The 14384-nt window shown below is 39.3% G+C and overlaps 1 protein-coding gene across 1 annotated transcript in view; it reads right to left on the bottom strand.

Annotated features, from left to right (window-relative positions):
- itfg1 (integrin alpha FG-GAP repeat containing 1) overlaps positions 1-14384 on the bottom strand; it is a 215490-nt gene that overhangs the window by 121966 nt on the left and 79140 nt on the right. Inside the window, exon 9 of the mRNA XM_049470889.1 lies at positions 11598-11692. Within this exon, the coding sequence (XP_049326846.1) occupies positions 11598-11692 (95 nt within the window). The remainder of the gene's footprint in view (positions 1-11597; positions 11693-14384) is intronic.

Raw genomic sequence — 14384 nt, 5'->3', positions numbered from 1 at the left:
ATAAACTTTAAGCTAATGTATTTTGTAGCTCAAAATAGATTTTCTCCATCAATAAACTCAAACACAAAGATTTATTGAGCAAATTTCCATGACTTTTTCAAAACGTTCTGGGTATTTTTATTTTTCCAAAACTTATTCAGGCCTGGAAGTTGCTACTTTCAAATTCCATGACTTTTCCAGGTTTTTATGACTGTATGAATCCTGATAGTAACTTTACAGTAGCACGTAAAAGCCTTCACGCAAGAAACACAAAATCTATATTCCAAGTCATTTTGGATTATTTCTATTGGTCCATTCATCAGGACATTCTTCATTCTTAAACAATGTAAAGCACATCTGCCAGATTCACATTCACATGTCAAATGCACGGGTTGCCTGTTCTACATTCAAACATTCCCTCCAGAGTTTAAAAATAACCCAAAGCAGCTCCCTTGCCAGGCTACTGGATGGACTAGCTGCTGTCCAATGAGAGGGAGAAAACTGGCCAGCCAGACGTGTTCTGCTAAAACGGTCCCACTGGGGGGAAGAGAGACAGAGAGAGAGAGAGAGAGAGAGAGAGAGAGAGAGAGAGAGAGAGAGAGAGATAGGGAAGGAGGGAGAAGAGACAGCAGCCTCGAACGCCCAAACATCCACAATCCTGGAACGACACTAAAACACACCATTACACAAGACAGGCCAAAGCCTGCAGCCAAGAGTGGGCTGTTAATGGTGGCCTGAGGGAGAGGGATGGTGGGGGGTTGGGTGCAGAGGGAGAGAGAGAGAGGTGGAGAAAGAGAAGTAGAGAGAGAGAGAGAGAGAGAGAGAGAGAGAGAGAGAGAGAGACACTGAAAATGTACGATTCTCACTCTGGAGTAATCTAAATGAGCTCAAAGTCAACACCAGTTCAAAACCAGTAAGTATCCCAGTGGATGGAGGTCAGCATTTGGCGGGAAAATGGAGAAAGGCACTCAGGCTGTCCATGACGGCGCATAACTATGAACCAGTGTGTATTTTCACTTACACACACACACACACACACACACACACACACACACACACACACACACACACACACACACACACACACACACACACACACACACACACACAGTGTGATGCTCACTGCTATCTTACACCCAGCCAACAGTCTATGTTCACGCCATCCGCCTGAATCATTTAAATGGAAACAATACTGGTGTATAGATCTATACTGATGGGTGTGATGGTCTAGAAATGAGATGTGTTCAGATAAATTTCTAGCATACTAAAAAAAAAAAAAAAAAAGGCCTAGACACTCATTGCTATCTTGGCATCTCCGCTTGTTACGCACACAAGGACACACAGCAGTGCACAAACCCAACTTTTACATCAACAATAAATAGAATATACAAAATAAAACATTATTGCTGTACCCTAAACTACAGTTAAAATACTGATCCGCCAAAAGTCAGACTGCACCTGGTTCTTAAAAGAATGCTAAATTACATTCTGATTAATTCACGTAACGACCAAAACACATCCATGATTAAATAAGAAACTTAGTACATGCTTTCTGGGTGTTTTGAGTCATGCAAAAAAATGTATTCGAATTTTCTGCATTAACACAACGTGCATGTGAATAATTCGAATAGTGCTTTATGTCCGTCATTCATCTTGCTTGATAAAATTAGCCTCCCACAAAACAACCTGAGCCGTGTAAAACGTTGACTGCAAGCTAGCTGGCTGTCGGGGTTTTTTTGCTACCTAAACGAGGCACAGTAGGTGCTGTCATATTATTTAGGATCACTAAACGTCCTAAACTCGACGACATCGGATTTTAGAGAAGTTGATTGTGATCATGTCTTGTAATTCTGTGAAGGCTACATTTCAAGCTCACCTTCAGGACAGTCACTCTACTCCCACGCCATCTTCAAACTCCTGTCTCTGCTAGTCGTCTGAAGCGCCGCCCGGTCGTGTGCTGCGCTTTTTTTTTCTTTTCTAGTGAAGCGTGCTGCGTGTCCCCCGCTACGCCCGCGCCCCTCCCTTTTGATCTCTCAAAGTGTCTAAATCTGAATGATTGACTCTGAAAACGTTTTTTGTTTTACAAAACTTCAATTAAAATTACGAGTTATAAAGAAAATCTTGTTGAAATATGAAATCATATTTGCCTATATTATTTTTTCCCCTCCCTCGGAAGGGCAATATCAGCCAAGGACGGCAAAAGGGCAGTTGCCCAAGCACATTGGGCCATAGCGTCTGCACCTCACTGCACCTACATGCCCTAAATCAAGCTGCACAAGTGTGTGGTTGAAGCTTTGCCTTCAGGTACAAGAGCCTGTAAAAGTGCTTCCCCATTGGCCAATAAAAAAAAGCATAAAATAAATACAAATTAATATAATGTATAGGGTACTTTCATTCACGCAGTTTTTCGCCAGTAAAATTATCTTTTCACTCTAATACTGTAATCACTTACATACATCATCATTACATTCACACATATAAAGCTTTATTACACTCCAATAATCAATATAATGGTGAGTAACCATTTATGTATTTATTTTATTAGGTCAGTGAGTGAAGCAGGTGAAACAGGACGAGGGTAAACTGGGAGCGATGTACTGAGGAAGTCATTACTGTTGTCATAATCCTTTGAAACTGAACACACACACACACACACACACACACACACACATTACACACACACCTCCACCTAATCAGACGCAGACGGAGACGGAAGCTAATCAGTGTCATCCAGGATAATGAGACACTCTGTAATTAACCAACTACCAAAGAAACTCCACAAATGACTCTCTCACTCCTAATTATGAAGTGTTTATCAGGGGAGGAGAGAGAGCAGGCAGGGGAGGAGCGCCGGGGTCCACACAGACCTGATACCCTCACAACCATCTCCCTAACACAGAGCGGGTGTCTAGACATCAGTCTCACACACACAGCAGCGGCGGCAAAAGCAGAGCAACCACCTAAGATACCATAGCAACCTCTTAACAACACCGTAGGAGCCACCTATCAAACATTTAGCAGCACCACAGAAACTGTAGGAGGAATAAAGCAACCACCTAGGAACAGGAACACCTAAACAGCAACACCACCCATTTCAACCACATAGCTACCACGGAGCAACCCCCTAGCAGCACCTTAGTAATAATTTTGAATACCAAAGAAAGTACCACCACCAGCAAACACTTCGCAACACCACAAAAAACCACCAGGCAACTACTTAGCAGCACCATAGAAATCACTCGGGATTCCATAGGACGTGCCACCAAGAAACCCTAGCAACCACCTATTTACTAGATACAATAGGAAGAACATAACAGCCACATAGTAACTACTGAGCAACACCATGGCAACCACCTAGCAATCACTTATCAACACTATAAGAACTATGTAGCAACTACTCAATTATTCAACCAGGATACCATAAAAATGTATCTAGGAGTCACTGGAGAACCACTAAGCAACACTCTAGCAACCACTGGAGTTACTACAGAAAGCACATAGCTGGTACCATAGAAGGTACAACCAAAGAACCACATAGGAACTACTTATCAACACCTTATCGACCGTTGCATATACCATAGCAACCATCCTCCAACCCATAGCAACACCTTAGTAAGAGCCTAACAATTGCATGATAAAAAAACGCAAAAAAACAACAAAAAAAACACTGAACTGAGCTGAACTCACAGAGAGCAGGAAATTGAGAGAGAGAGCAGGAGAGAGAGAGAGAGAGAATGAGAGATAACTCTATAAAGATGAAGGCCACAAAGGCATTTTCTTACTAGTGGTTATAATGTGCTGTGTTTGATGGGTAAAACAAATGAAGCAGAATACTAACACACACATGCATGCATACACACACACACACACACACACACACACACACACACACACACACACACACACCCTCTGTTCTCTGTGAGGAGCTGAGTGAATGGTCCTCTCTGATGCTCGGTGGCTTTGTTTACTAAAGCGTTGAGACTGTCTGTGTTAGCGAAGCCCCCGCCCCCTCCCCCCGGCCTGGTGGGAACGCTTCATTAAGCCAAAAAATTAAAATCTGGGCTCTGTGGAGTGCAGCAGGAGAGGGCGGCACCGCGGATGGCGGGTGAAGTGCGGTGGCGGGTCGGCTAATGAAGTGTCAGCTTTATGAGGCGCGGGAAGAAAACGTTAGTGCTGTTTCCACATTAAGAGGAGCAGCTCGGCTATTCCAGCCCAGCGCCGCGCGGGAACCCATCGAGAACCCATCAGAAACCTATCAGGAACCCATCAGGAACCCATCTGATCTCCAGCACTCCGAAGGACAGTTGAGAGGGTACCACTCCATAAAGCAAAACATGGAAAATAGTCGGTATTAGAGGTGGTATTAGCGTATTTTTCGCACTATAAGGTGCATTTAAAATCCTTTAATTTTCCCAAAAATCATCAAGGCGCTTTATAATCCGATGCACCTTATGTATGTATTTTACTCAGCTGAAGTAGCGTTACAGTTCACCATTTAGTTCTCCAGCAGCAATAGCATTAGCCCACGGTAACGTTGATATTCTCTCTGATACTTTATAGATACTTTACAATAAAGTATCCTTTCCAATACTTTACTTTGTTTCAATTAAATAATTAAAGTAATTAAGCAGTAACTTCGGTTTTAATACATATTTTGATATTTGATGGCATGCATCAATAAAATATAATAAAATGAAAATGAATGAAAGCAAATGAAAATGACAATGCAATAATGCAATAATCGATATTTTGTCTAATCTCTAGTCGATACAATGTTTTGGATTATTTGAGGATTTATGTAATTAAAACTAGCAGTTGAAATGGAATGAAGCTTTAAATAATTAAATGCAGTTATGATATATTACATACATTACAGAGTGAAAATATATATGCTTATTGCAGAAAACTGTACCATAATCTACCTTAAAAGAATGCTCTAGTACTCTGCTGGAAACCTCTAGCCCAATATTCAATTGAGAAATCTGGAGACCAGGAAGGCCAAGCAAGTGTTGCAACCTGGTTGAGACATTCCTGGAAAGCTCTTGCTGTGTGTGGGTGAGCATTATCCTGCTGAATAATACCGGTTGAAAGCCTGCCATAACAAAAGCAACACGTGTGGCTGAAGGATGTGCTGCACAACTCAACTGAACTCAAATACTATGGCTCGTCAGATCATCACAAATAGATTTGGGCAGTGTGCTGCCCCCTATTGTTTAGTGATAACAAGTTCCAACTTTTCTCAAATAGCCCACCTTTGTTCACCCCCAGACATCCAAAATACAGCTTTTAGTTGATGCTCCAATCAGATGTACAATGCTAGTAAAAGGGGAATAGAGTTACCCATTAAAATAAAAAATAAATAAATAAAAAATAAATAAATAAATCACAATTTTTACACCATTAACAAACTCACAGTAGCACCAGCCTTCATAGGTAGAATTCTGAAGGCCCTGACACATAAAGACACAGACAGTTTATTTAAAACATCTAGAAATTAACCGGTCTCTAGTAATAAAGTCGCAATGAATTAAGCAATGGAGCACGAGAGGGAGTGTGTTATCACGAATAACATCACGGCTGTGATTCGGTCGTAGGCACGAGTCAAAGGCGAATAAAGAAAATAAAATGAAAAGAAAATGAAGTCAAAGAAATCAAGAATGAATGCGCTTTAATATGGACTGTGCCTTCCGCCAAAAAGTAGTTCCACCACAACTGCAACAGAACTGAAACTTAACTACAAAACGGTGTATGGTTCACACAGACTAACACCACGAAAGTTAGCTTGAAATCAAAATTGTGAATAAGTGAAGATGGTAACGTTAGAACCGTGAAATAAAGCTAATACTCTCCTCTCCTGCTCTGTGGAGTCGTCTTCAGGTGAAAGCTGCGCATTTTTGAGCATTTCTGCTTGTTTTGCTGGGTGGTGTTGGTTTTAGCTAGCCGGCTGGACTGTGGTTAGGTTAGCGTAGCTTGCTTTAGCTCAGCATTAGCTTAGCTTAGCCTAGCCTGGCTGGTTAGCGTTCTGGCTGTCGTTCGTGCTGTGGCTGGGCGCTAGCCTGTGCTAAGCTAACGCTGCCGCTGATGCCGTTGATGATTCTAAGCTCTACTGTGTATATGCGCCGTTACTCGGCAACGCGTCGGTGGAGTGATACAGGTTTAGTGTGAGAAGGCCGTGATGTTATCGCAAATATCATCACGGCTCGAACACTTCTCAACCAATCAGATTGTGAGGTCGGAACTAGCTGTTGTATAATATAGCTTTATAGCTTTGCAGCTCTATGGATGGATGGATGGATGGATGGATAGATAGATATATATGTATATGAACAGACAGATTTACATAAAAGTTTATAATCCTATTTACTGTGCACCCCCACAAAAAAACAAAAAAACAAATAAATACATAAATAAAAAAAAAAAAACATTTTTTTGCCATTTTGAGTTTAAAACAAATCTAAAAATCTGTCTCTTTCAGACTAAAGTATTAGGAGACCTGATCATTCACTGTTTTTCCTAAATTTTTTTTTTACTGGATAGTCTCTATGCCTAATTAACAGGTTTCCCATTAATTTTGGCTAAATGGTAAACTGTATGTCAGCAATACAAAAATTATATTATAAACATAAATATTTTAATAAAAGTGAGGAAGATAGGGGGCGGGGGGGTGTATCTGAGCTCAGGTAGCTGACAAACAATACATCAGTATATACGGCACTCTGTTATTAAAACAAAGCTCAGTGAAGATGCACTGAAGCGAAGAGACCGCTAATTAAATCCACAGCGTAAAAACTTCTACACCAGACAGGAGCTTCAGAACATCTCACTCTCCTGATCTAATCACAGTTTACACAGCCCAGAGTCACGTACTGCAGCAGATGCTCCAGACCGATCCACCTCACTGTGTATAAAACAATAAACCACACGGCATGAACTCTCAGGTACTGACTGACCCGCCCCTCGCTGAGAGAAACAGACAGTACAGTAGAAGAGTCAATCAAATTCTAAAGTGTAGAAAACGTCTACAGCTACAGGTTTGATTAACATGGTTCAGGACTAGCCCTGGACTAAAATCCAATTGAATCTAGGGATTAAGTCAAATTCAATCTGGGTCAAAAAGAAAAAAAAAAAGAAGAAGAGAAGAGATGTAGAGAGCTGAGAAGAGCGAGACAAGACAAGATAAGACAAGATAAACAAAACAAGAAAAGAAAGGAGATATTAGAGAGAAGATAAGTGAAAAGGAGTAAAAATAAGACAAGAAGATAAAAGAACAAGAAGAGAAAAAATGTGACAAGATAAGATCAAAAGAGGAGAGAAGAAAGAAGCATATTGTAAAAGAAAAGACATTAGAAGAGAAAATAATAAAAGGTAAAATAGATAAAGGGAGAACAGAAAAGGGGAGGGGAAAAGAGACAAGACGAGACGAGAAGAAAAGAGAAAGGTAAGAGAAAAAACAGAAATGTGACAGATTGGAGAAGAAAAAAAACGGGCATGATAAAAGAAAGATGGTGTAAGACAAGAAGAAAAGGAGGAGACAAAAGAAGGAGAAAAAGACAATAAGAGAACAGGATGAGAGCAGTGAGACAAAACAAGATAAAAAAAGACAGGGAATAAAGAAGAGAGGAAAAGAACAGAGAAAAAGTGAAGAGTTTACAGGAGATGTGCAAGGTGTACTTTCCCATCGTTACGATTACAAAGACACACTAACACACTCTAAATCAAGCTGCACAGTGCACAGTTGACAGAAAAAAGGATAAGAAGAGAGCATATTGTAAAAGAAAAGAAAAAAAAACAAACAAACTGGAAGCAAAATTAGAAGAGAAGATAACAGAAGGTAAAGTAGATAAGATGAGAAGAAAAGAGAGAAAAAAGAGACAAGACAAGATGAAAAGAGAAAGATAAGAGAAAAAGAGAGATGTGGCAGATCGGAGAAGAAAAAAATGGCAACAATACAAGAAAGTTTGGGATGAGACATGAAGAAAAGGAGAATATAAAATAAGGAAAAAAGCCAAGAAAAGAACAAATAGAGATAATAGAAAAAAGAAAGGAGAAAAATGAAGAGTGGACAGGAGACATGCAATGTATACTTTTCCCATCGTTACGATATAAAAAAAAGCATAAGAAGAGAAAAGGATGAGATCAAAAGAGCAAAGAAGAGCATGCTGTAAAAGAAAAAAAAACAAACAAACTGGAAGCAAAATTAGAAGATAACAGAAGGTAAAAAAAGATGAGGGGAAAAAAAAGAGGGGGGGAAGACAAGAAAAAAGACAAGAGGAAAAAAAAGGCAAGAGAAAAAAAAGAGATTTGACCAAAAGCGTAGAAGAGAAACAAACATGATATGAGAGAGATGAGATGAGATAAGAAGAAACGGAGAATACAAAAGAAGGAGAAAAAGAGAAGGAAAAAACAGGATGAGCAATACAACAAGACAAGACAAAAAAGACAGATCATAGAGAAGAGAGAAAAAGAAAAGAGAAAAAGTAAAGAAAGGACAGGATACACACAAGGAATACTTTCCCCATCATTACGATAGCAAAGAGTGTAAGTCTGTAGGTTTCTGCAGTTTGCTGAAGTGTATGATGTGTGAACATTGCTGAATGGCCTTTAGCCAATAATGCTGTGTTTAACTGAACCTACAGTGTAATTTTTATCAGATTAAAACGATATCAGAATTTTTTTATGCTGTAAGAAGTGTTTTCTGTACATTCTGATGTTTCAGATTCAGTCGGACCCCAACAGAAGACCCCTTCAGTAATGAAGTTGGTAGAGTAGGTGTGTGTGTGTGTGTGTGTAATCAGCCCAATGAGTGTGAAGCTTCATGTTTACAGAGGCAATAACGAGCAGATTAGCAGGATGGGAAACAGAACGATCTCTCACACACACTGATGAGCAGAGTGTGTGTACGCGTGTGTTTTTGTCTGTGACACGTTCACACACACGTTTCATACCTGCTGCACCTCAAGAGCAGATGGTGCAGACTGTCACACACACACACACACTCTATCACATTAGGTAGATTAAGACGTCTCTGGGGAACGGCACAAATGGAGATGGCAACTAATTATACAGCGCTGCATCACTCTGCCGACTACGCCACCGCCAGCTCTCACCTTTCCCTTTATTACACATCTACTGTTTCTCATCTACTCTTCTCCTGTTTCTCTTCACTCCTTCATTCTCTATTAAAGTCTCATGTTATCTCTTCTCTTCTTTATTCTGTTCTCCTCTTTTCTCTCTTGTCTATTTTCTGATCTCATCTCATTTCATCTCATTTATTTCTCCCTTTAGTCTCGTCTTTTCTCTTCTTACTTTTAAAATTTTTTCTCTCCTGCAGTTTCCCTTCTTCTCTTGTCTTTTCTATACATTTCTCCTGAATTATACCGCTCTTCTCTATTTCCCCCTCTAGTCTCATCTCTATTTTTCTGTTCTTTTGTCCTCTCTTTTTTATTCTGTTTTCCTTTTTTCTCTCATCCTGTTGATCTTTTCTTGTTTCATCTCTTCATTCTCCTCTATTCTCTCTTTAGTCTCCTCTTTTCTCTTCTTACTACTTTTCTTTAATATTTTCACTTCCTGCAGTTTCCCTTCTTTCTCCTGAATTATACCATTCTCCTCTATTTCCCCCTCTAGTCCCATCTCTGTTTTCCTCTTCTCTATTGTCTCATCTAGTCTGTTCTCCTCTCTTTCCCTCTATACTTTATTCTATTATCCCCTTTTTTCTCATCTTATTGATCTCTTCATTCTCCTCTATTCTACCTTTAGTCTCCTCTTTTCTCTTTTTACATCTTTTCTTTAATATTTTCTCCAATGCAGTTCTTCTCTTCTCTTCTTTATTTTGTTTTCCTATTTTCTCTCTTGTCTATTTACTGATCTCTTCTCATTTCATCTCTCCATTCTCTTCTATTCTCCCTTTAGTCTCCTCTTTTCTGTTCGTACTACTTTTCTATAATATTTTCTCTCCTGCAGCTTCCCTTCTTCTCCTGTCTTTCCTATACATTTCTCCTGAATTATACCGTTCTTCTCTATTCCCTATTTCCCCCTCTAGTCTCATCTCTATTTTTCTCTTCTCTATTGTCTCGTCTTGTCTATTCTCCTCGTTTTCCCTCTATTTTTCTGTTCTCCTGTCCTCTTTTCCATTATTCTTTCCTATTATTGAATATCTCCTCTTATCTCCTCTCTCTTCTTCTTTATCATCTTTTTCTTCTATTCTCCCTTTAGTCTCATATTCTCTTTGAATTACTTTTCTTTAACATTCTATACATTTCTCGTCTTCTTTAATTTTGCATCTAGTCTCTTTTTTCTATTATCTATTTTATCTATTTTATTATCTTATTTTTTTCCTACTGTATTGTCTCATCTAGTGTATTCCCTTTTCTTTTCTGCTATTTTCCTCTTCCCTTTTCCTCTATTTCTTCTCTTCTACTTGATTCTGTTCTCCTCTCATCTCTTGTTAAATCTCTTTACTTCACTATTCTCCCATGGTTTTCTCTTGTCTACTAACTTCTCTCGTCTCTGTTGTTTTCTATTAATTTATTTTCATGTCTCCTCTATTCTCCCCATCTTGTCTTTTCTTCAATCTTATTGTTTCTTCTCTTCTATTCTCTCATTTAGTCTCTTTTCCTCTACTTTCCTCTTCTCTTCACTTCTTCTATTTCTCTTTTGCTCGTGTCTTATCTCCTTGATTCTCAGTCACCTGGAATTCAGGCTTTCAGGTAACAGCTGTGCTGAACTCAAGAGTTAATTACTTGAATTTCTTGTGTTGTCTAAAGTAGTGAAGAGGTAGGGTTACAGGTATACAGTGAATAGCTCTACTTGAGTAATGTTCTAATCCAGATTATGAGAAGCAAGAACTAAGAACTAACGAAAAGAAAATATAACTTTAAGAAAAGAATTTCAAGAACTCTAAAAGTATCCTCAAGTGCAGTCACCGCAAAGACTATCAAAAATGTTATGATGGAACTGGCACTCATCAGGACCTCGCCAGAAAAGAAAGATTAAGAGTTTTCTCTGTTGTACAGGATCAGTTCATCAGAGTTACCAGCCTCAGAAACCACAAGTTAACACAAGTTAACAGCACCTAAATGCTTTTTCACAGAGTATTTTAGTTTGGTTTAACACTTTTAAGTTACTCCATGTTTCCTCATGTGTTCCTTCATAGTCTGAATCACTTCACTATTCATTTACTATGTAGGAAAAAATGAAGAATGAGACTTGTACTGCATATTAACTTAAAATATTGCTTTTTTTTATTCTTTGTCTGAAAAAACTGTCTCTTTGTGTATTACAATGTATGCTAAAGTAATTTCTCTTTAGAGTGAATAATAATGACAAGAGTGACTAATTACTGTATGTTTAGTTTATTATCAGTGAATTCACCATAATAAATAATAAATAATTAAAGAAAACTATAAAGCAGTGGTATAAAGGTGTGGTAGTGCACTCCAGTAAATGCCAGTGTCGACTACATAAAAGGGTCTTTGGACTCAGTTTGACAGTGGAAATAATAGGTTTGACCCCGAGCAGAGTTTAAAAGGGTTTCCGGTCTCTCGCTTCTCTCCTCAGAGGATTATGGGAGGAGGATGTGGTAGATGTGTGTGATGGAGTGATAATGGAGGGTCATGTACCTTATCTTGGCTCGGTTTTGCCAGGTAAATGGCGCTTTTTGTACAGTCCTTATCCAAACACACGGGCAGCAGGTGGTCCTGGGAGCCGTCGCCATCTGAAAGCAAAAAAAAAAAAGAAAAAGTATAAAATTACTTCCTAAAAAAAATCCCCACAGGACATGGTGGTGGTGTATGAGGTGTATGAGTGTGTGTTGTGCTGTATGTACGAGTGTATCAAACACAGCAGTGCTGCTGGAGTTTTTAAACACCTCAGTGTCACTACTAAACCAACAGTGTCCTACGGGTGGCGTCCTGACTGCTGCCATGTTCCACTAAGCTGTGGAATATGTAAGTTGGGTCTGCTGCATTGATTGAATGTGGATGTAATTTTAGCTGTTTGTTGGGTCGCACAGACAATTCTAGCCAGACACAGACGGTCACGATCATTATCCCTTGTCCACTGCTGTGCTGTCCACTGTGGGTGGTAATGATGCCTTCTATAATGCATTTCTTCTATACACTTGACATTGTGAATCGAATATGCTTGCAGAAAACTTTGGAAATGTACTGTCCCATGCATTTGCACACATTTTCTGCTAATGTTCTATACACTATTACTAAATTATATGGCGCATTTTAAGTGACACTAGTAAGGAACACGGGTGTCACCATGTTTCCCTTCTAATTCAGCAGTTTTTTGCCAATGGGGGCATCTAAGTAAATGTTAATGCTGGATATTAATCTACACAGATTTATTTCCTGAAAAACGCGTTATGTTTCCGTTTATGGTTAGCAGAGCTCAGCGCTAGTAAATGCCGCTCGACAGCGCTACACTGAGGAGCCCTGAGTGTTCTGGTAACCCTGGGCGCTATCAGCTAGCGGTCCCACGTAGCTTGTTGAACCAGTTAACTTGTAAGGAGCAGTGAAGCCACTCTGCTGAAGTACAGCGTTATATAGGAGTTTCAGTGTAGTTTCTCCAGCACTAAGGCTGGAGCAGTATTAGCATTTGCTGCAAACAACAGCACAAGCTCTTCCGTGGCTCAGAGGCGAGTATATTGGACTGTAGTGGTTTACATATCTATCAAATATAATTTTAAACTTCTTTCCACATAAAATATTACCAGGGTTACCAGATTAAATGTAGTTGTCAGTTTTATTTTTAAATTTCAATAAACAAAGAAAAAAGTGAGTATATACATAATTTGCATTTATGTAGTAATCTTCATTTTCTTTCTCTTCAAACCACATGTATCAAAGTGCCACAGCATTTATTTATTTTTGGACAGAACTCAATGATAAGACATAAATATTAAGACACTGACACGCTGGCCACGGCTCGTTCTGCGCTTCCTGTCATTTACATTTACATTTACATTTAAGGTATTTAGCAGACGCCCTTATCCAGAGCAACTTACAACAGTGCTTCAAAGTTACTTCAGATATCCAAAGCTAGTTTTTAGACTAGGATCAAGAGATACATAGAACTTAATCATGTTTAGAACCCTAGGAACTTTTTTTTTTTTTAGTTTAGGAACTCTTTGAAAAGATGTGTCTTCAGTCGACGTTTGAAGACGGCGAGTGACTCTGCTGTTCTGACAACCAGTGGAAGTTCATTCCACCACCTTGGTGCCAGCTCATTCCCGCTGAGCACGGGAGTGACTATGAGCCCAAAGACTACAATCCCCAGCACTCTAAGGACTACAAATGCGTTGATGTCATGGGGCACATGGCGCAACATTGTAATGCCTCTCCAGACGAGCAGGCTGTGTCCTCGCAAACACATTTGCGATTAAACAATCACGCCCATTAAAACCGCAATTTCAAAAAAAAAAAAAAACGATTAATCGTTGAGCCCTAGTTCAGACCCAAACTAAAAGTCAGTGAGTCCAGACCAAACAATAGTAGTAGTGAAAGCACCTTGAAATTCAGTTTTCATTGTTGGCTTCTAAAAACTTTTGAACACTTTTGGTTATGGAATAACTTTATCGCATTTTTTTATCCTATAATTTTAATGCTTTTTGTTATGCGCTGCAGTCGTGCGAATGTACAAAAGCTATAAAGCTGAAGCGAATTGAATTTGATATTAAAAGTAACAATCAGATCACATCCACGTCGCTCGGCTTGATTTCCAGCCAGCATAATGGCATAATTAGGGCTCGCTATTCTGCAGCGCTGTCAGGCTTTATCCTTCAATCTGCTCTCTCTCCGCTGTTTACTGCCGACAGCCGCTCCGCTCTATACAGCCCCAGCCTCGCAGCAACGCTCTGAGGACACGGAGAAGATGGAACGTGGGAAGAGAGGGAATACAAGAGGAGAGAAACACTGAGGCAGACAGAGAGACGGAGGCTTAGACAGCATGAAGAAAGAAGCATAGTATGGATATATGGATGGATAGAGAGATTTCTTGCAAAATATGTTATATAGTCTATATATGATCTGCCTAGGGGACATTGCATACCACCATCAACACTGTGACACCACTGACTTATAAACATAATACACACTGTCACACCACTGACTTATAAACATAATACACACTGTCACACCACTGACTTATAAACATAATACACACTGTCACACCACTGACTTATAAACATAATACACACCGTCACACCACTGACTTATAAACATATTACACACTGTCACACCACTGACTTATAAACATAATACACACTGTCACACCACTGACTTATAAACATAATACACACTGTCACACCACTGACTTATAAACATAATACACACTGTCACACCACTGACTTATAAACATAATACACACTGTCACACCACTGACTTATAAACATAATACAC

Source organism: Astyanax mexicanus, chromosome 23 (genome assembly GCF_023375975.1).
Source record: "Astyanax mexicanus isolate ESR-SI-001 chromosome 23, AstMex3_surface, whole genome shotgun sequence".
In the NCBI taxonomy this organism is placed as follows: Eukaryota; Metazoa; Chordata; class Actinopteri; order Characiformes; family Acestrorhamphidae; genus Astyanax; species Astyanax mexicanus.
The sequence above is the reverse complement of the archived record's forward strand: the minus strand, read 5'-3'. Positions and strand labels throughout refer to the sequence as shown.